Source organism: Mustela lutreola, chromosome 9, assembly GCF_030435805.1.
Source record: "Mustela lutreola isolate mMusLut2 chromosome 9, mMusLut2.pri, whole genome shotgun sequence".
In the NCBI taxonomy this organism is placed as follows: domain Eukaryota; kingdom Metazoa; phylum Chordata; class Mammalia; order Carnivora; family Mustelidae; genus Mustela; species Mustela lutreola.
Genome location: NC_081298.1, coordinates 123,252,792 through 123,280,120, shown reverse-complemented (window position 1 = coordinate 123,280,120; position 27,329 = coordinate 123,252,792). Strand labels below are relative to the sequence as shown.

At 36.4% G+C, this 27,329-nt stretch overlaps 1 protein-coding gene across 3 annotated transcripts in view; it reads left to right on the top strand.

The window, feature by feature from the left end:
• The first annotated feature begins 3,481 nt into the window (after nucleotides 1-3,481).
• SPDYA (speedy/RINGO cell cycle regulator family member A) overlaps nucleotides 3,482-27,329 on the top strand; it is a 30,748-nt gene continuing 6,900 nt past the window's right edge. The window contains exons 1-6 of one of the 3 annotated variants that reach the window (XR_009357412.1): nucleotides 3,482-3,612; nucleotides 9,384-9,636; nucleotides 11,795-11,853; nucleotides 14,158-14,243; nucleotides 18,954-19,125; nucleotides 26,694-26,988. Coding sequence is in view for 2 of the 3 variants with exons in the window: in XM_059188726.1 (XP_059044709.1) it covers nucleotides 9,402-9,636; nucleotides 11,795-11,853; nucleotides 14,158-14,243; nucleotides 18,954-19,125; nucleotides 26,694-26,988 (847 nt within the window). In the remaining variant the exon portion in view is untranslated. Of the gene's footprint in view, nucleotides 3,613-3,826; nucleotides 4,580-9,383; nucleotides 9,637-11,794; nucleotides 11,854-14,157; nucleotides 14,244-18,953; nucleotides 19,126-26,693; nucleotides 26,989-27,329 lie in introns of those variants that run through there. The other 2 variants (XM_059188726.1, XM_059188728.1) reach the window with 2 other exon arrangements.

Here is a 27,329-nt window from a genome sequence, read left to right as displayed (position 1 = left end):
TTTTTTTTTTTTTTTTACTGAATGCAAGTGAGTTTCAAAACTTGGTGTTTTGACACCTTGATCTTTTGGAGAAAAGAGCCCAAAAAGAAAAAACGCCCCGGAACTTGTTTTTAACAGTTCCAAATTTCATTTATCCTCAGTGTATTATCAAAACTATCATCTTCATTTGGTAAAATATTGGTAAATATGAGAAGTTGTGGGGCACCTGGGTAGTTAAATTGGTTGGGTGTCCAGTATGATTTCAGCTCAGGTCGTGATCTCAGGGTCGTGAGATTGAGCCCCGGGTGAGGCTCTGCACTGAGTTTGGACCCTGCTTAAGATTCTCTCCCTTACCTTCCTCTCCGTACAACTCACACGCTCTGTTTCTCAAAATAATAATAATAGTTAATTTTAAAAGCATGAGAAATTGTGTCCAGTTACTTAAAGAAATCCTTCCCAGGTAGCACCTGACAGGCATATTGGGGAAATTGCCTTTTTAAAAAAAAAAAAAAAAAAAAAAAGATTTTATTTATTTGACAGAGATCACAAGTAGGCAGAGAGGCAGGCAGAGAGAGAGGAGGAAGCAGGCTCCCCACTGAGCAGAGAGCCCGATGCGGGGCTCAATTCCAGAACCCTGGGAACATGACCTGAGCTGAAGGCAGAGGCCTTTAACCCACTGAGCCCCCCAGGTGCCCCGGGAAATTGCCTCTTGTTCAGAATCAAAATTGCCAAGATCTTTATGGCTCCTTTCTTGCCCCTCCCCCTTTCTGTAGTCTAGGTTCTCTGTTTAATTGACATTAGGGCCACCTTTGTTGTGAGCTACTTCAAATGTTTTTAGAAAAGTGGTATAGTGTAACATTTTGTCTTTTAAAAACCCCCTAGTATGGGACACCTGGGTGGCTCAGTGGGTTAAAGCCTCTGCCTTTGGCTCAGGGCATGATCCCAGGGTTCTGGGATCGAACCCCACATTGGGCTCTCTGCTCAGCGGGAAGCCTGCTTCCCTTCCTCTCTCTGCCTGCCTCTCTGTCTACTTGTAATCTCTGTCTGTCAAATAAATAAAATCTTCATAAAAAAAAATCCCCTAGTATTTATGAACACTTAAAATTAGGAATCTAAACTTGGAAGTGGAAAGGCTGTTGCCTCAATTTAACAAATAAGGATTGTATCATAGAAGCAAGTGTGGGGAAAGATAGATTTTCAGTAAGGAACAAAAAATGAGGTACAGTGAAGAAATGTTTTCTAGAGAAAACTTTAATGCAGTCCTTTTGTTAGATTCATTATTTTACCATCCTGATACTTCTCAGGAGTTGTATTGCTTCCAGTATAAGAGAGTAGTCAGCCACAATGAATTCTGGGTGCTAGTGTAAATTCCAGGAAGAAGATTTGACCCAGCTTGGATGAAACGTGCTTAGGAGTCCCAACAACTGAAGAAGAGTGATGATACCGTATGAATACATCTGCTATCCTTGCAGCCAAGTTGTTTGGGAGGTTGAGTAGAATATTTCCAGAAAAGGTGTGTTGAAAAGAAAATTCAAAGGTGTTCTCTATGGCATACTTTAAGAGATAATTTAGTCAGTCTGAAAATGCATAGTTGGCAAGATGTAGACCAATGGGAACTCTTAAAATTGGTACAACTGGGGACTCCTCGCTGGCTCAGTTGGTAGAGCCTGTGACTCCAGATCTCAGGGTCATGCGTTTGAGCCCTACGTTGAACATATAGATTATTTATAAATAAAAATAATAAAATTTGCACAACTACCTGGGAATTGAATTTAACATTTGTAATCTTGCAAATTGTATACCCTAAAACCTGTAATTTTCACTTCAGAGCATTTATAGGACAACTACATGCTGCATGCATCATGGGGCATGTACAAGCAATAGTGGTTGAATATTTGAGACATGGACACCAACCAGTCAGACCACCCAACTAATCAGAAACTGTACCAGCTATAACTAATGGGGTCTTACCGAAGCACAGCCACTGATGACCAAGTCTGTGTACAAGAAGGCTCATAGTTTTCACAGTAGCAAAAAATGACCCAAATGACCATTGATGGGAGTATGGTGATAATTACAGTATATTCATAGAACAGAATTCTGTACAACAATAAAAAATTTTTACAATTTCTGCATTAGCGTGTTAAAAATCTTAAACTATGAAGAATACTAAGTATTAAATTTACAAACAAAATCTGTGTTTAAAGATACCAGTAAATCTTAAGGGAATGGGAAAAGCCAAAGTCACCTCTTAAGGAAAGTAAGGGGAGGAGGAGGAACACACGGGATCTCATCAGTATTATGTTCTATTTCTTGGGTGTTAGGTCATTCTTTTTCTGTGGGTAGTGGCTTCTCCAGTTTATGTTTTATGCTCTGCTGCCTGCATATATGTTACTATATATATTCTTTTGTACATATCAAACATTCCATTTTTTAAAGTATGTATGCAACACCATTTATGTAAAATTGTATCCATATGTACACATAAAATATTTTTATTAAAGAGCTGGTTAATAAGATTGCAAAAATAAGAGCTTTAGAAGGTGCTACAAGAATACAAGAATGGCACAGTCTTGCGCTAGGTACTCAGATGATGGGCGGAAGGCTTAGGTTGGGTCTTAAAGGATGGATATAAGATAGAAAATTTAAATGAAGGTGAAGAAGAGCACCATATACGCCAGCTCAAGAAAGTTTAAGAGATGCTCTGAGAAAAGCAAGTATGTAAGTTTAGAGTAAAGAATTAGGTTGAACTGGGGAGATATATTTAGAATGAAAACAAGCGTTTACTTAACTTTACAAGCGTTTACTAAGCATCAGTTACATCCCAGGCACCTGGCCAAGGGCTACAATGAGACCAAAATGAAAAGGTTCCTGTAGAAGAATTTACAGCTTAGAACCGTAGATTCCATGAAATAGTGTAACACCACCGCTGCCACGGTATTCATACATTTCTTCGTTTAAGTGATTCTTCATCTGTTCATACAGTTATTTAACGTAGCAGTAACTTTGGGCATTACAATTGCTGCCGCAAAGTTAATTTCTGATTCTTTGTCCTCCTACTATTGACGTTTCTCTTGATTAAGTATCTACTAGTGTGTGTGTGTGTGTGTGTGTGCAAGGCGCCCCGCTTGGTGCTGTAGGGTGGAAAGTTGCTGGGAAGACCTGAAGTCCTTCCCCGCCGGGCCTCTCTGTCCAACGGAAGGGAAGGGAAAAGGCTCGAATACAATCCTGGCTTTGATAAACGTTCAAGAGGAAAGGGCTAAATTAGGAGGCCAGAAGAGGTCTGGGAGGGTGGCGGCTTTCTGGCAGGACCGGGCCCAGAGGGTCCGCACCGCCAGGTAGGTCAGCTGGCAGCAGGGTCTCCGCACGCACCAGCCTCGCGGGAGGGGGAGTACTCCAGCTGGAGCTGGGCGGGGGGTGCGCGGCGCGCGCAACCTCGGGTGGGCCCCGCCCCCGGCCGCGGTTCTGTGCGCTGATTGGCCTGCACGAGCTTCGCTCCCGGTTGGCGGGAGGTCTCCGAGCGGGTAGTGGCCGCTGTGGAGCGAGTGGCGAGCAACCGCCTGAGGCCTCATAGCGTCCGGGGGAGGCTGTCCCGCGGCCCGGCGCCCTCTCCGCAGCCCCAGGCTTTCTCAGGTATCTTCCGCTCGCGCCCTGTCTTCGGGCCTCGCCGGCCACCCTCCAGTTGCGGCTGCGCCTGGTCCCTCCATCCCTCTGGCAGCGGGCCCCGCCGCCCACCGTGTGTGAGGACGGGGTGGCGTTGCGGCCCCTTTCCTACGCGCTTCCGCTTGTGAGTCCCCTCAGGCTCCCTCGCCGCGACGGGAACACGCCCTCCCAGCTTGCGGGGCCTGGGCTCGGGAGAGGGGCGGGGGGCCCCCAGGTCGGAGCTGGGCGGCGAGGGGAGGCGGCTACGAGCGGTGGCGTGGGCGAGCCGGCGCGGTCCCCTCGGGAGCTCGCCGGTCCCCTCCGTCGTTCTGTGGGGGCTTCGCGAGCCCGTGCCCTCGCGCGGGAGGCCGCGGACCGGCGGCGCTACGGGAGCTACGGAGGGACGACGCGCTCGCACGTGCCGGGCGGTGGCCTCCCGCCGCGGGCCTGGACGGCTTGTCGCCGTCTGGCTCTCCCGGCGCGCGGCGTGGCAGAGAGGCCCGGTGGTGGGGGGCGGGGACGGCCCCGGCCAACGTTATCCTCCGGGTGGGCCAGTGTCATTCTGCGTCCGCCCCTTCTCCCTCGGCCGCCTTCATCACGTCTTCTTGCCCAGGCGCCACGGCACCGTAGTCGCGGGATCTGAGCGGCTGCATCTCCGTGCTCCGCCCGAGCCCTTCTCCCGGTTTCGCGGTGCCCTTTCCTGCCCGGTCCAGCACGGCCGCAGACCAGCCAGCTTCGATTTTTAGAAAAGAAACTTGTGAAGTAATTGAACACTTGAAGACCGAAAAACCCATGCTTTGTCAAAATTGAGATTCTGCCTGTTAATTTTATTCTCTAACAAAAACGCGTTTTACAATACCTATGATCTCTGTCACCAATACAATTTTAACATTTAAATTATATTTATTACTGGAGATGAAATGCGGCTGTCATATTCTGACTCTTCTTTCCTTGAAAGGTACCGTTACCTATAAAAAAGATAAAATAATAGTACTGCTGTGTTTGGAGTTTTTGCTAAGGGTTCAGCACTGTGTCCATATAGTTTCTTTGCTCATTAACCCTACTAAATGTGGATTATTAACAATATCTAATAATTTTTATTGAATACTAGTATGTGCAGGTTCTAAGAAAACAGGTGTTTCTAGTATCATCATAAGTGAGGACATGGGTGTTCCCAGGATTTGAATAACCTAAGGTCACATAGCTAGACAGAATCCGGTCTTAGTAAAGGTCTATTCTCCAGTATTTTAGCATATACTCTCAACTGGCTCCTCCTTCCTTTCTGCCTTCAGGCACACTTAAGAATCCTGTCTTTCGGGGCACCGGGGCCGCTCACTCAGTTAAGCAGCTGCCTTCGGCTCAGGTCATGATCCCAGGGTCCTTGCATCAAAACCCCGCATTGGGCTCCCTGCTTGGGGAGCCTGGTTCTCCCTCTCCCTCTGCCTGCTGCTCCCCATGCTGTGCTCTCTCTCTCTCCCTCTCTCTGTCAGATAAAGAAGTAAAATCTTAAAAAAAAAAAATCCTGTCTTTAAAAGAAAAATTCTTCTTTGATTATTGTCCCTTCTAGCTGCTGTTCATTTTCTTCTTTCCAATGATTGCCACATTTAGAAAAGGGGAGGAGCTTCACACCTCGTGCACATCCTTTTGTAACACATCACCTGTCCTCCTATTCAGTCTAGTTTCCATTTATTCCCACCACTTAATTGAAGTGTCTTGGTTTATTCACTAATGGGTTGGATTTCTAATCAGATATCAACCTATCGAAATGTCGGTGCTGTGTAATTTTACTAGACTGTAGCACCTAGAGCTTGGCTGTGTCTAAAACTATTCTATAACCATTAGGTGATAAATTAAATTAGAAAAAAAAATTAAAACATAAGAATAATGGAGATTTTATAATAGCCCCACGAAAACTTCCAGCAATTTTGCCAGAATATTTTTTTTCAATTTGCTATATTGTTTTTTAACAATTTAAGTTTTGTGGTTATGATAAGGAAAGATGCTATAGTCATTTCAATAAGGATTCTTTTCTAAGAATTATTTTAGAAAAACAGTGATAAACCCATCTTTCTCCCCTAAAACAATGGCTTATTTAACCACTAAGTCACAGTGTCACATGCATATTTACAATGCAAATGCTAGACTTAAATTTTTATAAAGCAAAAGCTCATAAGCTGGCTTTGTGTCTTGGCAAGATGACAGTGAGTAGTATTAGACTGCTTATCATGTGTCAAGTGTTTTACACATGACTTCATTTAATTTATTAAAAGTTTTTTAGTGGTTAAAGTATATGGGACTTTGGTGTCAAACAGTCCCAGATTCAAGTCCTAGTTTTACCACTCACTAAATATGTGTCCGTGGGCAATTTTCTTCTTCCCTAAGCCTCAAAGTTCTCATCTAGAAAATAAGGATAAATAATGCCCATTTTATAGAAAAGTTCTGAGGATTAAGTGAGAAAATGCATTTAAAGCTTTTAGCACATTGTCTGGCACATATTAAGTGCTTAGTGTGAGACTATAATTATAAGGAAGTCAAGTTTTCCCTGCCTGCCCTGAAATGCCATTGGATATTGCTCTTAGATTTTTCATATAGCCACACGAGTCCCCAAATACTACTACTATTGTATGGTTCTGAGAGCCACCACCCCTACCACTCTTTATATTACCCCCAGAGTAAAGAAATTATTTCAGTTGCTTATAGATTAACTGTGGTCTATTAAAAAAAATCCAAGATATCCTATTCAAGTGTGAATTCTGGTATGATTATTTTCATGTTGGTGGAGTCTTTGTAAAAACTCATTAAAGGATTTTGCCATATGAGCATAGTTTCTCCTAGTTCCTCCTTCTTCCCTGTCTCTTAGCTTTTCCTGATATGGCTCATATATTTTTTAAAGAGTTTTTTTATTTATTTGAGAGAGCACATGAGAGAGGCACAAGCTGAGGGAGTGGCAGAGGGAAGGGAGAAGCAGGCTTCCCGCTGAACAGGCAGCCTGACACTGCCTGATCCCAGGACCCTGGGATCATGACCAGAGCCAAAGGCAGCTGCTTATCTGTCTGAGCCACCCAGATACCCCCTGAAATGGCTCATATTTTTTATTTGCCTTGCATTCTTTTCTTCTTGCCATGAGAACTCTATTCTCTCATTATATCTAAATAAAAAACAAAATTTAAAACTATCTAGGGGCACCTGGGTGGCTCAGTGGGTTAAACCTCTGCCTTCAACCCAGGTCATGATCTCCGGGCCCTGGGATCGAGCCCCAAATTGGGCTCTCTGCTCCGTGAGGAGCCTGCTTTCCCCTCTCTCTGCATGCCTCTCTGCCTACTTGTGATCTCTCTCTCTCTCAAATAAATAAATAAAAATTAAATTAAATTAAACTAAACTATCTCAAGGTGAAATTTGACCAGGAACATACCATTGATAGCTTCTATCCTTAAGCTCCTTCATAACTTTCCAGCCCAGTGTTTGCTGATTAACTTCAATGAATCTCTGTTTGGGGAATTTTACACAGTTCTTTCCCCATTTCCTCAATTTTTATTTGAAGTATCCCAACACATACATAAGGGTTTAGTGGAGTAGTATAAAGCTATACTGTGGACATATTTATTCGATTGACAGTATTTGCATTCTATTTCACAATATATCCATGGTTGTCCTAATATAACAAAACTATTTTAAGTTATTTACTTAATATTGAGTAAAACTTACCTCCTGGGAAATATACCAGTTATTCTATATTCTGGTACATTCCATCCCCAAGCCTAGCCCCTTCACCCCAGTTTGAAAAGCCCAAATTTAATTCTTTCTATCTAGTTGTAAGGCTGCTCTTACTTTTAAAAAAAGATGCAGATGAGACCTCCAGTTGTCTCCCCAATGAGGTCAGTAGGAAAGAGCAGAGAGTTCTTACGCAAGTCTCAAGGTATAATTTATCACTCATTACTTTTTTTTTTTAAAGATTTTATTTATTTATTTGACAGAGAGAGATTACAAGTAGGCAGAGAGAGAGAGGAGGAAGCAGGCTCCCCGCCGAGCAGAGAGCCCGATGCGGGACTCAATACCAGGACCCTGAGATCATGACCTGAGCTGAAGGCAGCGGCTTAACCCACTGAGCCACCCAGGCGCCCACTCATTACTTTTTCTGTGGAGTTTGTAGCACCCCAACTCCATAATTGCCTTCAATTACGTTGGCCCTTAGGATCTAAGAAGATAGATGAGGTGAGGGGAGGAGAGTGAAACAGAGTAAGGAGAAGCGATTATAGAACAATTGAATATAATTTCCTCTGCCTAGTTCATTATCTAGCACCTTGCTGTCTAATATGTAGCTGCTAGCTACATGTGGCTGTTGAGCAGTTGAAATGTAGATGGTGCAACTGAAGAATTTTTACTTTTAATTACTGGAGGAGTATAAAATATTTTTCACTTACACACTATTGTTTTGGTAGGACTACATTTCACTCTAACTGTTGGAAATTTAGCAGCTAAATTGAAATACACTGTACGTGTAAATACATACCAGCTTTCAAAGAGTTGGTTTAAAAATAAAGTTTGTAAAATATCTCATTAATTTTTATATTGATTACACACTAAATTGATATTTTAGACATACTAGATTACATAAAATACTAAAATTCAGGCCATTTGCTTATTTATACTAATGGAATACAGCTTTAAAAAATAAAAAATTACGTATGTGGCTCACATTATATTGGACATTGCTGATCTAGCCCTACTATATCCAATCTTACTTTCCATTCCTTCCTTCAGCAGGGACGTTTCTGAGGGTCAGGAAGGAGAATCTGTACCTAACTCCTTGAACACCAAGGGCGGCATGGCTGCCTGGGTCACTGTGAGTTATGGATTCAGAGGTTCTTGTTAGGGTCTTAGAGTAGTTTCTTGCTTTGCCTATGCTTATCTCCATTTCCTATTCTATAAATACTTTGACCACAAAAGTAATACTAACTAGTAATTATGTGAACTGATTACCACCAAACATGGTAATGATTTTGCATATTGTTAAGTATTGATGAATTAACTTTGTTTCTAATTTTGTTGGATTATAACACTGTACATTCATGTACACTTATAATCAATCACTCAAATAATACAGTCATACACTTACAACTTTAAAAATTAGAGTGATCAATTTATGAGACTCCCTCAAAGCACAAATACCCTACATTTCTTTGTTAGGAATGTTTAAACTTTTAAGTAAATACCAATAAATGCTTGTTGAATAAGTGAATTGTGTAACATCAAGGAATTAACCAATAAAAAAATATTTTGTGTGGGACTGCTTTCAATATAAGACTTGATATGATAATAATTTAGTTCTGGAAATAGTTTGCCTTTTTCCATAAAAAATTTTAAGTGGCATATATAATAACTATATGATAAAATTATGTCAATAGAAGCAGAATTTTAAAATACTAAGAAAAAAGAATACCACAAATAGATTATAGACTCGGCATAGTTCCTATAATTAATTTTCAAATTTGGTTTTGGGGTCCCTAGCCATCAAAAAAAAATGGTATACAGGATCTTACTGTTGGAAAGAGAAGGTATATCAATTACGCAAAGAAAGCATAGCATTTCTTAGCACTGAATTCTAAAAGCAATTTCTTACATGGGTCACTATCACAAATAACATTTTAGTAGCAAGTTCAGTAACACTTTATATGAATGCATCTGTAATGTCATCTGATTAGTTGTTTTTATATAGAAATGAACAAGAGTGTGGTAAATAATTATATGTTTTATTTTTACAGGAACCTTGGGAAACCAAAATGAGACATAATCAACTGTGTTGTGAGACACCACCTACTGTCACTGTTCATGTAAAATCAGGGTCAAATAGATCACATCAGCCTAAAAAACCCATTAATCTGAAGCGTCCTATTTTTAAAGATAATTGGCCAGCATCTGAAAAAAATGCACATAATAGCAACAAGTCTAAACGCCCCAAAGGACCCTGTCTCGTTATACAGCGTCAGGAAATGACTGCTTTCTTTAAGTTATTTGGTAGGTTTAAAATATTTTAATAGGGGTAATTGTAAAGTACTTAAAACTGAGAGAATATAAAGGTCTACTTTACTGTTTTCATAATAATCAAAGAGGATGTTATTTTCTATGTCATTTGTGTCTCCAGCCAGTTTGTTTTTGTTTTACTTAGGTCGTTTTTGTTCTTGTTTTAATGCTGGGTTTTTGTTATTTTGGATTGCTTTTGGTTTAGAAGTTCAGACTCATCTAGCTTCTGGACTACTTAAATCCAAGTGTCAAATGTGAATTCTGGGCAATTCAAGTTCATATTATGAGTTTTGTGTGACCTAAGTAAAATAGCTACATGAAGTCTCAGATGAACCAATTGACCCAGTTTGATTAGGCCTGAAGTGTTTCCCAGAATTATCAGTGCTAAAACTGAGCAAAGTGGGAAGATTGGTCAACCTCAAGAAGCTTCAGTATTATATATAGGGAATATATTTTTTTTAATATTTTATTTTTATTTAAGTATTCTCTTCACCCAACGTGGGGCTCGAATTCATTCTCCAAGATCAAGAGTTGCATGTTCTTCCAACTGAACTAGCCAGGCACTTCACATAAGAGGATCTTGTTAAAAATTATGCTTTATCATCATACTCATGTAATGAAATTGAGTTTAAATTTATTTGCTCAGATCATGAGACAATACTACTTGTTGACAAATTTCTTAAAAAAGAAATTTCTTTATATTACTTCTATTAGCCAAGGAAGGGAAGATTTTTTAAGGTAAGGTAGTAAGGTATACAGATTAAATAGTAGAATAGATGAATCTGGTAAATATCTGTAGGAATGAAGCAAGTCAAGTAGATACCATAGTCTATTAGATACAGGTGACAGGCAGAAGTGTATAAGATAGTTGGGGACAAGAGTGTTTGCCCTACTCAGAAGACAAAAATCTTCAGAAAGAAAGGAAGGAAGGAAGGTGGGCAAGCTGGTTAAGATTTTAAAGAAAAGCAAAAAAGAAGAAAAATATAAATAGAAAAATGTTGAACTACCAGAATATTCCCTGTCAGGATCTAGAATGTTGTTAATATAAATTTCCCTTTCTCTTTAAGACTGGTGCAAAACCATTACCCACAAACGTTTTTATTATTTGTAACTGATCATGAGAAATAAGAGAAAATACCTGGCTCTACTGTAAGTAATCTAAGAAATAGTTGGGGGCCTGGTTGGCTCAGTCAGTAGAGCATGCAACTAACTCTTGATCTTGGGGTCGTGAGTTAGAGCCCCATGTTGGGCTTAGAGTTCACTTTTAAAAAATGAAATTAAGAAGAAATTAATTAGTCTAAGAAAATGGTACTTATTCCTGGAATTTCCATATATTTGAGCATATTGATATTTCTAGGATGTAAAAATGAGTATAAAGAAGTATGTTTTGTTTGTTATTTAACTTAAAATGAAGGGGGTGAATGGGAAAAAGCAGATTTTCTCAGATTATATTCCGACAGCTACTCATATATTTAGGGAATATATGTTTTAGCCTTTTAAAATTGAGTGTTTCTGATCTAATTTTGCATATTTTTAAAAGTATTTTTGTTAATCTTTTGTCATAATACTGTTTTTCCAAAATTACATGTTAATTATGAATAGGTAATAAATTATGAATCTTCTTTATATAGACATTTTCACTGGTATTTAGATAATAGATAATTGGGCAGAGATAAATAGGAGATGAAAAGAAGAATTCAAAACTAAAAATACCCTGAGATCTAATAGGAGAAAGTAGTAGAAAGAATAAAACAAGTAATATTCATTAAGACATTATTTACTAAAGACTGAGTTATCTTTTGTCAGATTCCATTTCCACCAGTAAAGATAGATTTTGGGAAGTCATAAAGTGCTAATCTAGAGTTACCCAAGACATCTTTCTCAAAGAGCTATTGGGCAGCAAGAAATCAAACACTTCTAACACTTCCCCTCCAGTCTGAGCAAATCAGATGGGAAACCCAAGAGTAAAGTAGTAGCTTTTCGTACAGTGCTTGCCATGTTTACCAAAGAAATGCAAACTACATTTTAGACAACACTGGTTGGGCCATTTTTGTTTGCTTTCTAAGCACCATTTATAATCCTCTATCTAGAAGTTAATTCTTCAGAAGGATTCTGTTTTTAAAAGACAAGTCATAGCTATCTTTTGTTGTAGATGATGATTTAATTCAAGATTTCTTGTGGATGGACTGCTGCTGTAAAATTGCAGACAAGGTAAATTTGTTAACAGTGTAATCGTTAATCAGCATTATTATGTTACTAGACCATCAGAACTTTAAAAAAGCCTTATAAGAATTTTTAATCATATTAATTAAGGTTAGAAAAAGAACCTGCATTACTCCCTCAAAGTGGAGTAATTTTTGAAATTTTTGAAATTTTGAAATTTTTAAAATTAGCATATGTCAGAGATTTACTTTATATTTGAGGAATTGTAGAATATTACTGATGAGATTTAAATGGCCTTAAGTCCATATTTGTTCGGTTGGAAATAAGAATGAGTATAGACTTAATACGTTTTGATCAGAATTACTGCCTTTTTTAAAGCTGTAGAGAAAGAATATTCTGATATTCATTCCACTAAGGAAGTCTGTTATACATTCTGATATTTTGTAGGTAACTTAGATAAAACAAATCCCAGTAATTTCATAGAGTAAAATTAGTTTATGTTCTTTAAGAATCAGTGTTTCATAAGAGATCATCATGATGCTAACTTACATACATAGGGACCATGATATTTCTATAGTCTTTAGATTTAGCTGAACAGTTATGATTTCAGCTTTGTAAATGCCATCTTAGACCAAGTAGTCATATCAGAAAATTCATTGTGACTCACATCACACTTAATTTTAATGTAACAACCAATGGGAAAGGGATGAATGGAAGACTAGCTTATGATTAAATACTTACTAAGTTAATACTGATGTAAACTTTTTTATTTCAAGCTTAAGGTAGCAAAGATAAAATTAGAGTTTGTTTTTTTAATTTCTAATTTTGGAAATTTAATTTTGTAAAATTTCAAACATCTATATCTTGAGATAGAGAAAATAGAACAAAGACCCTCCATGTGCCCATCATGTAGCTACTATGATCATCAGCTCATGGCTCTGCTTGTTTCCTACAATCCTTCCCAGAACTGGATTATTTTGAAGCAAATCTCAGACATCCTAATATCTTGTCCATAAATTTTTCAAGATGATGTATTTCTAGAAAATGAAATCCTTTTAAACATATTCACAAAGTCACTAATATTTTTAAAAATTAGCAGTAATGCCTTCATATAAAATATCTATGTAGATGTGCATGTGGAGTTGTAGAGTTTTCAACAGTAAGTGCATTACAGTAATTAAAGTTGTTGGACAGCAGGGGGCAGTGCTTTTAAAGTAACTAACTGGCATACCATATCAACACTATTTCAAGAGTTCTCTACTGAAAGTACCTTGAAAATTTGGAATAATCTTTGTAGTCAATCCTATGAAGCCAGGATAAATAGGTATTTTATGAGAGGGAATCTAATACATCAGTACTATAAGTTGTTTTTAATTTGGATAGATAGGACCTGGCATAGTGTCCTAATACCAGCCTAGATACTTCTTTCTAGTAACAAATTTAAAACACTGTTTTCCAATGAAAATAGAGCCATGTATTCTAATTTCTGGTTAGAAGTTATGTTTAAAAGGTAATTTTAAAAAGTGAGTATATGAAATTGCTAAGAGAGTAGATCCTAAGTGTTTTTTAACAAAAAGGAAAAAAGGTATATGAGGTGATGGATGTGTTGATTTACTTGACTTTGGTATTCATTTCATAATGTATATGTATATCAAATCATCACATTGTAAACTTTAAATATATACAACTTTGTCAGTTATACCTCAATTTAAAAATTGCCACCCTTCGATCAGTCATTCAGTCAACGAATAAATAAAAAGTATGGATGTCTGCAGTTAAGGAGTTAGGAAAAAGTTTTTGTATAGATATATGCATCAAGCCAATGTGGCAACATACTAACGATTGGTGAATCTATGCAAAGGATATATGGTTATTTGTTTTATTATTATTTCAACTTGTCTATGGATTTGAGATTTAAGGTAGGAAAAAATTGGCTTTCTGTACCCCTGGGGATAAAAATATATGTTTATATAAAAAATAAAAAATTAAAAAATAAATAAATAAAAGAAAGCAGAGTATGTAACACCAAAAAAATAAAAAAATAAAAATAAAAGCCTTCCTTCCATTTAAAAAAAAAAAATTGGCTTTTAGTTAAAAAAATATTGGCAATAATAAAATTTAGGAGTTCTTCCTAATCTTAATCATGATAAATGGTTCAGAACTATTTCTCACCATGTACATGGACTACAGAAGTCAAAAAGTAAGGACCCAAATAAGTAGGGAATTCTGTAATAAAAATAAGTCATGCTTTATTGTTTTTAGCTTATTATTCATCTCAAAGATAACTATTTTAAAGCCATTTTACTTATGAAAGCAAAACATTAATATTAACTTTTACTTTTTTCCTTATAGTATCTTTTGGCTATGACCTTTGTTTATTTCAAGAGAGCTAAATTTACTATAAATGAGCATACCAGGATAAATTTCTTTATTGCTCTGTAAGTATGCTTTCTGCTAAGTGATTTTTGTGGTTCTTATTTGTAATATACGTGATACCTTATTTAAAACACACTATTTTGGGGCAGTAGCTGGCTTGGTTGATAGAACATGCAACTCTTGATCTCTGGGTTGTGAGTTTGGGTACCACATTGGGCATAGAGCCTACTTAAAGAAATAACTAAATAAAGTTAACATTGTAACTCATAAAAAAATAAACAGAGGCTTTTTAAAACCTGATACATATCTTTGAACAGGCCCTTTATATATAGAAGACATACTTTTTTACTTCAATAGGATATTTTTATGTTCTTTTCACTGATCTTATCCTGCTAGATGCCTAAGTATTCCACTTAAGTTTGTTTTTTACCTTTTACATTTTTCAGAGTACTCCATATAAATTATCCCAAATTTTCCTCTTTTGAATTTAGTTATGTTTTAAAAACAAAAATAGTCTCTTTGAAATTTCCAGTAAATTTATAGTTAAAATCATCATTGTCCTTTTACATTAAACAGTTTGTAGAAATGCTGTAGACATACTAATTGTAGATTTATTTCTATAACATAGAAGTTATTCATATCTGATACCTTTAGAAATGACTTAACTCTTTTACTTAAGACACTGAACTTTGACCAAGGAATATGGTTTGTTTTCCAGTTCTTCCATTGACTTTGTATTAGACAGTTCATACTAACTTTGTAGTCTATTAAATGGTTTTAATAACATGGCTTTCTGATCTATAGGTCAGAATTCTTCTAGAAGCAATGTAATTTAAGAAAATCAATCTCAATCTCAAAATGTTTTCTACGTAAATATAATACTACAGTTGGAAATGTGTGATATAATTAAAAGGACTTAACTAGTGAACTACATGTGAATACTTAAGGTGAATAGCACAACTGTTAGCACTGATGAGTGAGTTTTAATTCAAAGTCTTTAACTCAGACTCCAAGTGGGAATAGGACTTGAAGAAACTGATCTCTTCTTGTGTTCAGAAGACATACTTCCCCAAGTGTGAGGAAAAATGAACTCTATAACATTTGGTGATGATTGCTAAATTGTGGGGATATAATAGTACTAGCTAATACTGAATGCTATATGTAAGATATCCCAAAAATGATTTTTATAAGCTCCTTGAATCTCCTCTATGAAATACATTATCTAATTATTTTACAGATAGGGAAGTTGAGACTTAGGAAGATAAGTACTTTCCAATCTCACAAAAGTTAGTAGTGGCAGAGCTCAGGTGCAAATTCAGGTGTGACTTGCCAATGACCAAATTCAGTGATTAGCCACTGTTTACATATCTCTTTAGTATTATATCTGTATGTTGATGCAATATCTATTTTGTAGTTTTTCCCCACCTGAAAATTAAAAGCAAACCAGAAGAAGCTTTAGTTTTAATTCTGACCAGATTCCTGAAATTGGATTTGTTTGATGTTTTAGTAATCTTATAACCAGTAAAGCACTGTGTCCGTTTACACTATGTAGTAGTATATGCAGTTGCATTTTATATTGCATAATAAGTTCCATGTTAAAAATAACATGGATTATTAATTTCCATTTTTTATCTAATCATAATTTTTATATAGCATGACTTAATAGTTCTCAGTAAATATTTTCTCAGTTAGCCACAGTTCTACTCGAGTTCTTTTCCCTTCTATGTATTCTTACAACACTCTGAACTTTTATTGTCATGATTCCATATTCTATTGTACAGTTATTTGTTTCATACATAGTTGCCTCTTTTACTTGACTATAGGCTTCTTAAAGGCAAGGAATGTGTATCTTTTTTGGGTTTTTTTTTTTTTTTTTTGCATCCTTAACATATGGATGTTCTTAATTCTTTATTTGGATATACATAATTAACTATTATACCAAAAAAAAAAAAAAATGGACTCTGCTCCAAGAAAATCTACTTCAAATTAGAAGACAACTTACATGTATAAAATACAGATATTTTATCACATTGAGCCTGAAAAATTGTTAATCTAGAATAGAATTACAATGTAGACAGGATTTCATAGAACCATAGTACATTATAGATAGTCTATGTTTTGCTTAGTCAATAAGCATGAAAGGGGCCAACCTCTGGCTTCTATCTACCCTTGAATAAGAACTCTCAGGGATACTAAAATAAGGAATTACTTTATGTAATTTCAGAAGACATGTTTTGACTCATATAACTGAATGGGTTTAACAATGAAGTGCTTTATATTAAGGTAATAGATGTATAATTTTTGAAGGGAGGATAAAGTAATATGTTGGTGTGAATTTTATATTAAAGTAACTAAATTGAATATGCATATAGTTTTTGTTGAAGGACATAAGTGTATATACAATTAAAAGTAAGTCTTCCTCATATCAAGACCTCAAGATCCTTCCTCAAGGATAATTAACATTTCATATGTATCTGTCTAGAAATAATTTTCTATACATGAACCAGTATATATATCACCCAAATAGAAGTGTACTATATACTTCTGTGCCTTTTGGAAATCTCTGATGTGAAATATCTACAAAAGGAGTGCATGAAGTGTATATATGTATGTATGTTAAAAGAAAAAGCAAAACAAATACTCATGTACCCATGACTCAAGAAAAGAACATTGCAGAATCTTAGAAGCTCCCAGTGCAGTTTCCCAGATAGAGCCCCCTTCCTTCCACAGGTAGTAATTTTCTTGATTTTCTTTATTCCATGTATAAACCTCTAAATAATATATTGTTTAGTTTTTCCTAAACTACAATGACTATGTAGAATAGTCATGTTTTCTGTTCTTCTGTAACTTCCTTCTTTTGCTTTAGAATTTTGAGCTCCATCAATACTGATATGAGTAGCCCTGGTTCATTCATTTTGGCTGCAGAATGATACTCTATTGTTGCTTATATATTTGATTTTTTTTTTACTATCTTGTCTTTATGTCCCACTTTTTCTGTTTCTGCCTTCCACTCCATTTTTACCTTCTTTTTGATTGAGATTTTTAAAATTTTTACTTTTTGATACCTTTTGTCCTCTATTTGTTAGGAAATTATGCAGCCAGTTACTTATTTTTTTTTAACTTGCTAGATTACTGGTTTATTATAAAAGGATGTAACTAAGGAACAGCTAGATGGAAGAGATGCATAGGGCAGGGTATGGAAAAAGGGCATGGAGCTTCCATACCCTCTCAGCACATCTGATTTCCACATGTTCATCTACCAGGAAGTTCTATCCCATTTATTTTTAATCAAGAATCTTAAGTATTTTAACTCCAGTCACCCCCTTCTCAACTTATATTCTCTTGTTTTGCAATTCTGTAGTTCTACATAAAGCCCTCCAAAAACTTAGACACATTATTATTGTTGTTTTATACACTGAATATTTGTTTACATTAACCCACATGCTTACATCTTTGCTTACTGTTCCTTCTTCCATCTCAAACGTTCCACTTGGGATCATTTGTCTTCCTTTCTTACTGCTTTTAAGAACTTGTTTCCTTTGGTGTTTGTCTATTTCAGTATTTTCACACTTCAGGGTCTGTTTCAGTTTATGGTGCCTTGTTCTCTTATATATTTTGTAATTAACTTTCTTGGAAAGTCATCTATGGGGTTTTCATTGTTTCCAGTGAGAAATCTCTATCCTTATCTCTGTTTCTGTTTTATCTAAAATGTCTTTTTTGCTTGTTTGTTTGTTTGACCGCTTTTAAGATTTTCTCTTTGTCACTGGTTCTGAACAATTTGATTATGATGTGCATTGTTGTAATTTTCTTCATATTTTGTGCTTTGGGGTTCATTGAGCTTATTAATACTTTATAGCTTTCATCAAATCCCAAATTTTTCAACCGTTTCTTCAAATTTTTTTTGTCCAGCCAGTACCTGTTAGGGACTCCAGTTTCACCTCTATTATTTTTATTTCTTTTTCTGTGTGTGTCCATTTTGAGTAGTTTATATTGCTGTCTTCAGTGCACAGATCTTTTCTTCTTCAATATTTAGTCTGTCAGTCCCACTCTATATAGTTTTCATCTCTAGAAGTGCAATGGATGTGTCTCCTTATCTTTTTGAACATCCGGAATAAATATAACTGCTTTAATGTCCTTGTCTATTTAATGTCTATTATTTCTAACATGTTTCAGTTTTCACTGATGATACTTTTTATTATGGGTCATGTTTTCCTGCTTCTGTGCATGCCTGATCACCCTCAAGTATTGAAGATGATACCGATTCCCATATGTGTATAAGGATTCTACCTGGGTGTGGGGAAAGAGCATAATAAAAGATTAGAGGGAACAGTGCCTTACATTTACCCAGGGCTGAAAATAGTGCCTGTTCCCACCAGCCAGAATAAACTCATGATTCACAGGGTATTGAGTATAATACTCAGGAATGTCTTGGCTCAGTAGCGGGGAATGATTAGCCCCAGTCTGAACATTGCTCCAGATCCACCTAATAAATCATAAAAGTAAGACCTGAAAGGATCAGACTGTTTCCAAGTAACTTAACTGCATCCCAGAACAAAGCTCAAGATTTATAGGAGTACAAAAATATGCAGAACTCAACAAGGTAAAATTCACTCTATTTTTATTTTTGACCTACATTTCTTTAATTATGAGTAAGGTTGAATGTCTTTTATGTGTTTAGAAGTGATTGTGTGTGTGTCTGTCTGTCCATCTGTGAACTGCCTGTTCATGTCCTTTTCCCATTTCTTTTTTGAGTTGTTGGTCTTTTTTGTTAGGTATCTGGCTAATACAGTTGAAGAAGATGAAGAAGAATCCAAATATGAAATTTTTCCATGGGCTTTAGGGAAAAACTGGAGAAAATTGTTCCCTAATTTCTTAAAGTTAAGGGACCAACTCTGGGATAGAATTGACTATAGGGCTATTGTAAGCAGGCGATGCTGTGAGGAGGTAAGATTTTTTTTAAGTACTTTATATATGTAATCTCAGTTTTCTCTTTATGTAATTTCCCTTGTCTTGTTTTTTAATGTGCTTCTAATATTTCATTTTTCATATATGTGAGAGTAGACTGTTAACCCTGATGGTTACCATGAGTACAGCTTGTATATTACAATGTTGATGTTTTAATTTTATACCACAATAATTAAAAATTGTCATTTGTTTTTCAGAGCAACCTACTTCTATAGTAAGTATTTTTGTTTGTGTTTCTGTAGTCTAAAAGATCGCAAATATATTGGGAAAGAGCAGTGTGCACATTCCAAAATATGTCAATAACATTTGGAGCTGAATAATAGTTTCCATTAAATAAAGTTTGTGAAATTTCAAGTTCCCAAGATTGAAATGCACACTGCATGGTCTAAAATTTTTTAAAATTTAAATATGTTAAAAATCATACCTCTTTTCACATAGAATAATACATAAAGTATGTTTCTTTGGTGCCAGATTCTATTAAGATAAAACAGAAAGACACTAAAAATTAAATGATGGGTTATTTTGGGAAGCAAAAGCAAAAATGAACTACTGGGACTTGATCAAGATAAAAAGATTTTGCACAGCAAAGAAGATAGTCAACAAAACCAAAAGACAACTGACAGAATGGGAAAAGATATTTGCAAATGTCTTATCAAATAAAGGGTTAGTATTCAAAATCTATGAAGAGCTTAATAAAACTCAACACCCAAAGAACAAATAATCCAGTCAAGAAATGGGTAGAAGATATGAACAGACATTTCTTCAAAGAAGATATAAAAATGGCCACAGACACATGAAAAAGATGCTGTCAACATCACCGAGCATCAGGGAAATACAAATAAAAACTACAATGAGATCCTACCTCACACCACTCAGAATGGCTGAAATTAAGAAGTCAGGAAACAACAAATGTTGGTGAAGATGTGGGAAAAGGGGAACCCTCTTATAGTGCTGGTGGGAATACAAGCTGGTGCATCCACTCTAGCAAACAATGTAATTAAAAAGTTAAAAATAGAGCTACCCTATGATCCAGCAATTGTACTACTAGGTATTTACCCAGAAGGTACAAACATAGTGATCCAAAGAGTTACCTGCACCCCAATGTTTGTAGCAGCAATGTCCACAATAGCCAAACTATGGGAAGAGCTCAGATATCCATCAACAGATGAATGGATAAAGAAGATGTGGTATGGATGTGTATGTATATATGTATATATACATGCAATGGAATATTACTCAGCCATCAAAAGATGAAACCTTTACTATTTACAATGACATGGATAGAACTAGAAGGTATTACACTAAGCAAAATAGGTCAATCAGAGAAAGACAATTATCATGATTTCACTCATATTGGAGTTTAAGAAACAAAACAGGATCATAGGAGGAGGGAGGGAAAAATAAAACAAGATGAAACCAGAGAGGGAGACAAAAGACAAACCATAAGAGATTCAACTATAGGAACCAAATAGGGTTGCCGGTTGGGGTTGGGGCAGAGGTATAACGGGGATGGGCATTAAAGAGGGCACGTGATATAATGAGCACTGGGTGTTATATACAACTGATGAATCACTGAACTCTACCTCTGAAAATAATGATATATGTTAGTTAATTGTATTTAAATAAAATTTTAAAAATAAAAACAAAAGATGGGTTATTTTATCTAACATTCTGTTTTCACTAAAGAGTTAATGTTTCAAACTAAAGAATATTCTAGAGTCGAAAATTAAATGGAAGGCAGTGATCATTGTAAACCTATACTAGTTCAGTGAAGTTTGGTAAATGTGAATTAGATAATGTTATAATGAAATGAAGTCCTATCCAGTTAATGATGATAGTCCCGAAGAGCCAATCAAACTTCAGGGACTATTTTGGAGATGCATCATAGAACTCTTTCCAGAATTAACTTTCTTAATTATATTAATGAGATGAAGATATTAGAAAGCAAGCATAATTGTGGATCAGACTAAGAGGATTGTTGAATGTTGGGGGAAATGAAAGGATTCAAAAATAACCAAGAAGACTGAGTAACAGGCCAAGTTTTTTCAGAATTGAATTCAAAAGAAAAATAAGAAAAATCAGGTGTGTATACTTTCCCCATATTATTGGATCCTCACTAAAGGATTTAAACAACTCATTCCAATTACAGAGCAATGAAAGAGTCCTGTATTGCTATTTTTTATCACTACCTCCCTAGAGGATAAATTGTGCACCTCTGCCATCCTTGGACATGATAGTAGGCCTTATTTGAACACTCTGATTTTTCCAAAGTAAACAAGCCCCATGATATACCCAGCTAAGAGCATGGAGTGGGTATCAGAGGCAAGAGGCTGGGCTAGGTAATGCTCACCTCATGGCAGATTGCCCACCCACTCCTAAGAACGACTTGCACTATAACTGCAGCAACTTAATTTACATGATTAGAGCTGGGGTTATTTCAGTTGCTGGCATCAGAGTGTTAAACAGCCAGAGAATGGTATGGCTTAATGGTGTATATGTAAAAGACTAAAAAGTTTTGGATTGCTGTAAACTCAGTTGTGTAATGAGATTTACAGAAAAGATTAGTCTCTCAAGGCTTCAACACTGACAACAGATCTTTTCCCTAAATCTAGATGTGCATATCAAATTCCCTATCTATATTTCATTATCTAGTAGATACCTCAGACTTAACATGCTGAAAATCCAGTTTCTGATTCCCGCACACAGACCTCCAAACTTAACTCCTCCTATAAGCTTCCACATGTTAATAAATGGTAACTTCATCATTCTAGTTGTTCAGTCCAAAAAAAAAAAAAAGTGGTGTCCTTCACTTCCAACATCCATACCTTAAGAAAATAATCTAGCATCCTACCATTTCACACCTCTTCTACCACTAAGCCCTACTTTTTTCCCTCTTGCCTCAGTTATTGCCATAACCTTCCAAGTAGTATCTCTTATAATCTTCCTCTCCTGTAGTCTATTTTCATACACCAGCCCAACTAAATCTTTTAGAACCAAGTCAAATCATGACTCCTCTACTCAAAATCCTCCAGAGGCTTCCCATCTCACATAAAGTAAAGGCAAAACCCTTATCATAGTTCTACCTGGTCTGCCAACTCTCTTACCTCTTTACTTCATCTCACTTCCCTCCAACTACACTGGCTTCCTTGCCCTTCTTTAAACACAACAAGGACATTCCAAGCTCAGGATTTTTTTTTTTTTTTTTTTTAGGATTTTATTATTTGGAATACTTTTCCCCCAGATATCAGTGTACTTCTCTTCCTCCTTCATTCAAAATTCTACTTAAATATCGTCTCAGAGAAACCTTTCCTTACCACCCTCTATCTAGTAGTATCTCCTGAAATGGAATGAAATTGAAGAGTCCAGAAATAAACCTTCATTTTTATGGTCAACTGAATTTTGACAAAGGTACCAAGAAAATTCAATAGGGAAACAATAGTCTTTTCAACAAATGGTGCTGGACAACTGGATATCCACATGCAAATGAATGCAGTTGGACCTCTATTTCACGTCATATATAAAAGTTAACTCAAAATGGATCAAAGACCCACCTTTTTAAAAAAGGTGTAGTGATAAATCTTCATTATCTTGCATTAGGTTTCTTAGAGATGATACCAAAAGTGCAAGCAACAAAAGAAAATAGAGATCATCATCAAAATTAAAAATTTTTGTCTTTCAAAGAACACCATAAAAAAAGTGAAGAGACAAGTCACAAAGTAGGGGAAAATTTTTCCCAATTATCTGTCCAATAAGGGATTGTATCTAGAATTTATAAAGAGCCCGAACAACTCCACAGTAAAAAGACAACTTTTAAAAGGGCAAGGATCCGGGCGCCTGGGTGGCTCAGTGGGTTAAGCCGCTGCCTTCGGCTCGGGTCATGATCTCAGAGTCCTGGGATCGAGTCCCACATCGGGCTCTCTGCTCAGCAGGGTGCCTGCTTCCTCCTCTCTCTCTGCCTGCCTCTGCCTACTTGTGATCTCTCTCTGTCAAATAAATAAATAAAATCTTTAAAAAAAAAAAAAAAAGGGCAAGGATCCAAAAAGGCTTTTTGAAAGAAGATATACAAATAGGCAAAAAAGTACATGGAAAGATGCGCAACATCATTAACCATTAAGCATAAAATCAAAACCACAAGGACATATCACTTCACAACCCCTAGGATGGCTATCATGAAAAAGACAAATAGAACAAGTGTTGTAAGGATATGGAGAAAATGGAACCCTCATACATTTCTGGTGGGAATTTAAAATAGTGTGGTTGTTTCGGAAAACAGTGTGGCAGTTTCTCAAAAGGCTAAACAAAGGGTTACCATACAATGGAGCAATTCCAGTCCTAGCTATATACACACAAAAGAAATGAAAGCTATGACCACACAATAACTTGTACATGAATATTCATAGCATTATTATAAAAGTCAAAAAGTAAAAACTCAAATGTCCATCAACAAATGAATGGATAAACAATATTATATATCTATACAATGATATATCACTTGGCAAGTGAAAGGAATGAAGTAGTGATCTGTGTTAAAACATGAATGAACCCTGAAAACATTATGCTAAATGAAAGAAGCCAGTCACGAAGGACCACATATTGTATGATTCCATTTAGCTGAACTGTCTAAAATAGACAAAGCCCAAGAGAAACTAGATGAGAGGTTGCCAGAGGCTGAGGGGAGGGAAAAATGGGGTGTGATTTCTTTTTTTACGGAGTGATGAAAATACTCTAAAATTGACTGTGGTAATGGTTGTACAACTCTGAATATACTAAAAGCCATTGTATTCTTTAAGTGGGTGAACTGTATGGTATTTGAGTTTTAGCTCAATAAAGCTGCTAAAATAACAAGTAGTACCTCCCACTATTCCTCTGTATTTCTTTTCCCAGTTTTCTTCATAGCATGTAACCATCATATAATATATTCCATTTCACCTATCTTGCTAATGTCTATTTACCCTTGCTAGAATATAAATTTCAAGAGGGCATGATCTTTATTTTCTTATTGTACTCCCCAGTCCCTAGAACAGTGTGTGGCATATAGTTGGTACTCAGTAAATACTGCTGACTGACAAAGTGAATGGAATGTAAAGCTTGCAATTCTTTTTTTTTTTTTTAAGTTTTTTTGTTTATTTATTTGACAGATCACAAGTAGGCAGAGAGGCAGGCAGAGAGAGAGAGGAGGAAGCAGGCTCTCAGAGAGCCTGATGTGGGGCTCGATCCCAGGACCCTGGGATCATGACCTGAGCGGAAAGCAGAGGCTTTAACCCACTGAGCCACCCAGGCGCCCCTAAAGCTTGCAATTCTTTTTCATACATTCTTATCTGTGTAGTAGAAAAACAATAAACTATAAAAGTTCTTCACTGGGCTGATTTAGCACTGCTTGTTACAACAGGGGCACATAGATAGGATTTCTTATGGCTATTTCAACTAGGTCCAGTTGAATCATGGTCGTATATAGGAAAGGAAATTACCTGGACTTTATCCTGTTCTCTTAACTATTCATTTAACAGCTAAGTTAGGAGTAAGACTCAAGTTCAGTGTTGTGGGGGTTGTTATCAAGAAGAATTATATCATTCTTGCCCTGAGGTTTGATGCATTAAAGTGGCAAGACATGTTGTTAGAAATTTAGTTAAGTATTCTATGCATTTGTTAATTGACATTACTGCCAACCCATTTCTTTAGTCTCATCCTAAAGTAAACCCAAGTTGTGATAGTATTTACAAACTGGCTTACAATAATTTATATCTACATTATGCTGTACAAATTCATAAATATTTTCATATAAATTCTTATCCTCACAAAAATATCTGTGAGGGTTGTAGAATTCTCATTTGACATCTGATGAAACTGAGGACTGAGGACGTTGAGGTTTACTCAAGATCATACGTCAGTTGAGTGGCAAACCGAGAACTTCACATTTAATGAATTCCTAAGTGTTGTTTTCTCTGACAGCTTGCTTCCCACTGCTTATATTGGTTAATTTGGAAAACACATTTATGTCTATTGTGTTATTTTATCTCAGGAATTAAATAGCATTTTTAAAAAGGACTGAAGTAGCATAAGTATTCTATTTTTCTGATGAAGAAACTAGGGCTTAAGGATTGTAACTTGTCCATAGTCATTCATTTAATAAGTGGATGGGCCAGCTAGTACTTAAATTTGGCACTCTTATATACCACTATCAAAAAACTTACTTCCTCCTTTCAGATAGTATAGATTTTTTAATTCATCTTTTTCTCTCACACCCTCTCTCTCTCTCTCTTTTTTTTTTTTTTTTTACCTTGGTTGTTGCAAAGAAGCTAAGAGCCAAATTGTATACCTAACTACATTAATTCTATCAGTCTTTACTATGGGCATGTCTGCTTGCTCCCTTTAGCCAAAGTTTTCCTTTTGGGTCCTAGTTTAATGATTTTTCTTTCTTTTTTTTTTTTTAACTTTTTGTCGGCTGCCTCAAGTCCTTTTTTGGAAAGAGATGAAGTATGATTATATTGAAAAATATATGTAGGGGTTCTCCAGAAAAGAGTAAAGACAACTTCCCTATTTATTCTGATCTTATCATCTTACAATTAGTTTACCTTTTTGGATATCAGCTCCTCTGAGGTGGAAATTATTTAGATTGATGATAGCTTAATTTCTAGATTGGTTCATAGATTATGGAATATGCCAATCTGATGAGAATAAGATTCCAATTCCAGTCAGTTTATGCATGATGGAAGGTAGCAGTTTTATCAAGAGGAAGCTTTTCTCTGTTCTTCTTTCTTTTTTTTTTTTTTTTAAGATTTTATTTATTTGTCAGAGAGAGAGAGAGAGCGAGGACAGGCAGACAGAATGGCAGGCAGAGGCAGAGGCAGAAGCAGGCTCCCTGCTGAACAAGGAGCCCGATGTGGGACTCGATCCCAGGACTCTGGGATCATGACCCGAGCTGAAGGCAGTTGCTTAACCAACTGAGCCACCAAGGCGTCCCTCTCTGTTCTTCTTATGTTGTGATGTATTCTGTCCTACATGGCACAGTATCATCAGAACTGATATGTCTGTCCGCTACTATTTGATTCCAGACTAGAATTTAGAAAGTAGAGATGTGATATAAACAGAGTTTTGAACAAAATCCAGTGACCATATGTAGCAGAGACCCAATATAGGGAAGGTACTGGAAATTGTTAAACTTGCTGTAGTTCAGGAAGAAAGGTATAAACCTACTGCTAAAGATAGTGATGCCAAAGAGAAGTCAGTTAAGAAATTATACTTGTCACTGCTCCTCCCCCTCCTCCCCCTCCTCCCCATTCTTAAATGCCAAAGAGAAGTCAGTTAAGAAATTATACTTGTCACTCCTCCTCCCCCTCCTCCTCCCCCCTCCTCCCCCTCTCCCTCCCTTAACCCTCCCCCCCTCCCCTCCCCCTCCCTCTCCCCCTTCCTCCTCCTCCTCCTCCTCAAGTAACTTAGGTTTTTAGATCTAGTTTTTAAAGATAGCTGCCTGTGAGTCATATTTTTGTACTTAATTTTACCAAATTTTAAAGTCTTATAAAATTCTAAAAGAAAGCTTTCCGTCGTAGGTTATGGCTATTGCTCCAACCCATTATATATGGCAACGGGAACGCTCTGTGCATCACAGTGGAGCTGTTAGAAACTACAACAGAGATGAAGTTCAACTGCCCAGGGGACCTAGTGCCACACCAGTAGATTGTTCACTCTGTGGTAAAAAAGGAAGATATGTTAGACTGGGATTGTCTTCATCATCTTCATCCAGTGATACAGTAGAGGTGATGGAGAAACATTCTCAGGAATCACACAATTCCTTCTCAATGGACATAGTAGTTGATCCTTCTCGAGCTTATAGCTATTCTCAAGGTATGATTTAGTACTACATCAGAATTAGATTTATGTAAGTTATTAACAAACTCAAGTTATTTATTGACCTGTGGTTGGTCCTTACAGGCAGGGATATGTAATAATTTTATATACTAGAACAATATGAGTTAAATTAGTGTTGAAATCCTTCTCCTTTTCAGTTTCTTTTTGTCTTGTGTCCACATCTGTTTTTGTAGTAGCTTACTACACTAAAAGATTTTTATTGTGACTTGTGTTAAATTGAAGCCTAATATACCATGAATCTCAAGTATTTTAAAGTATTAAGTATTTGAAGAGCCTGAATCGTTTTCTTTGAAATGTTTTATTGAATATAAGCTTCA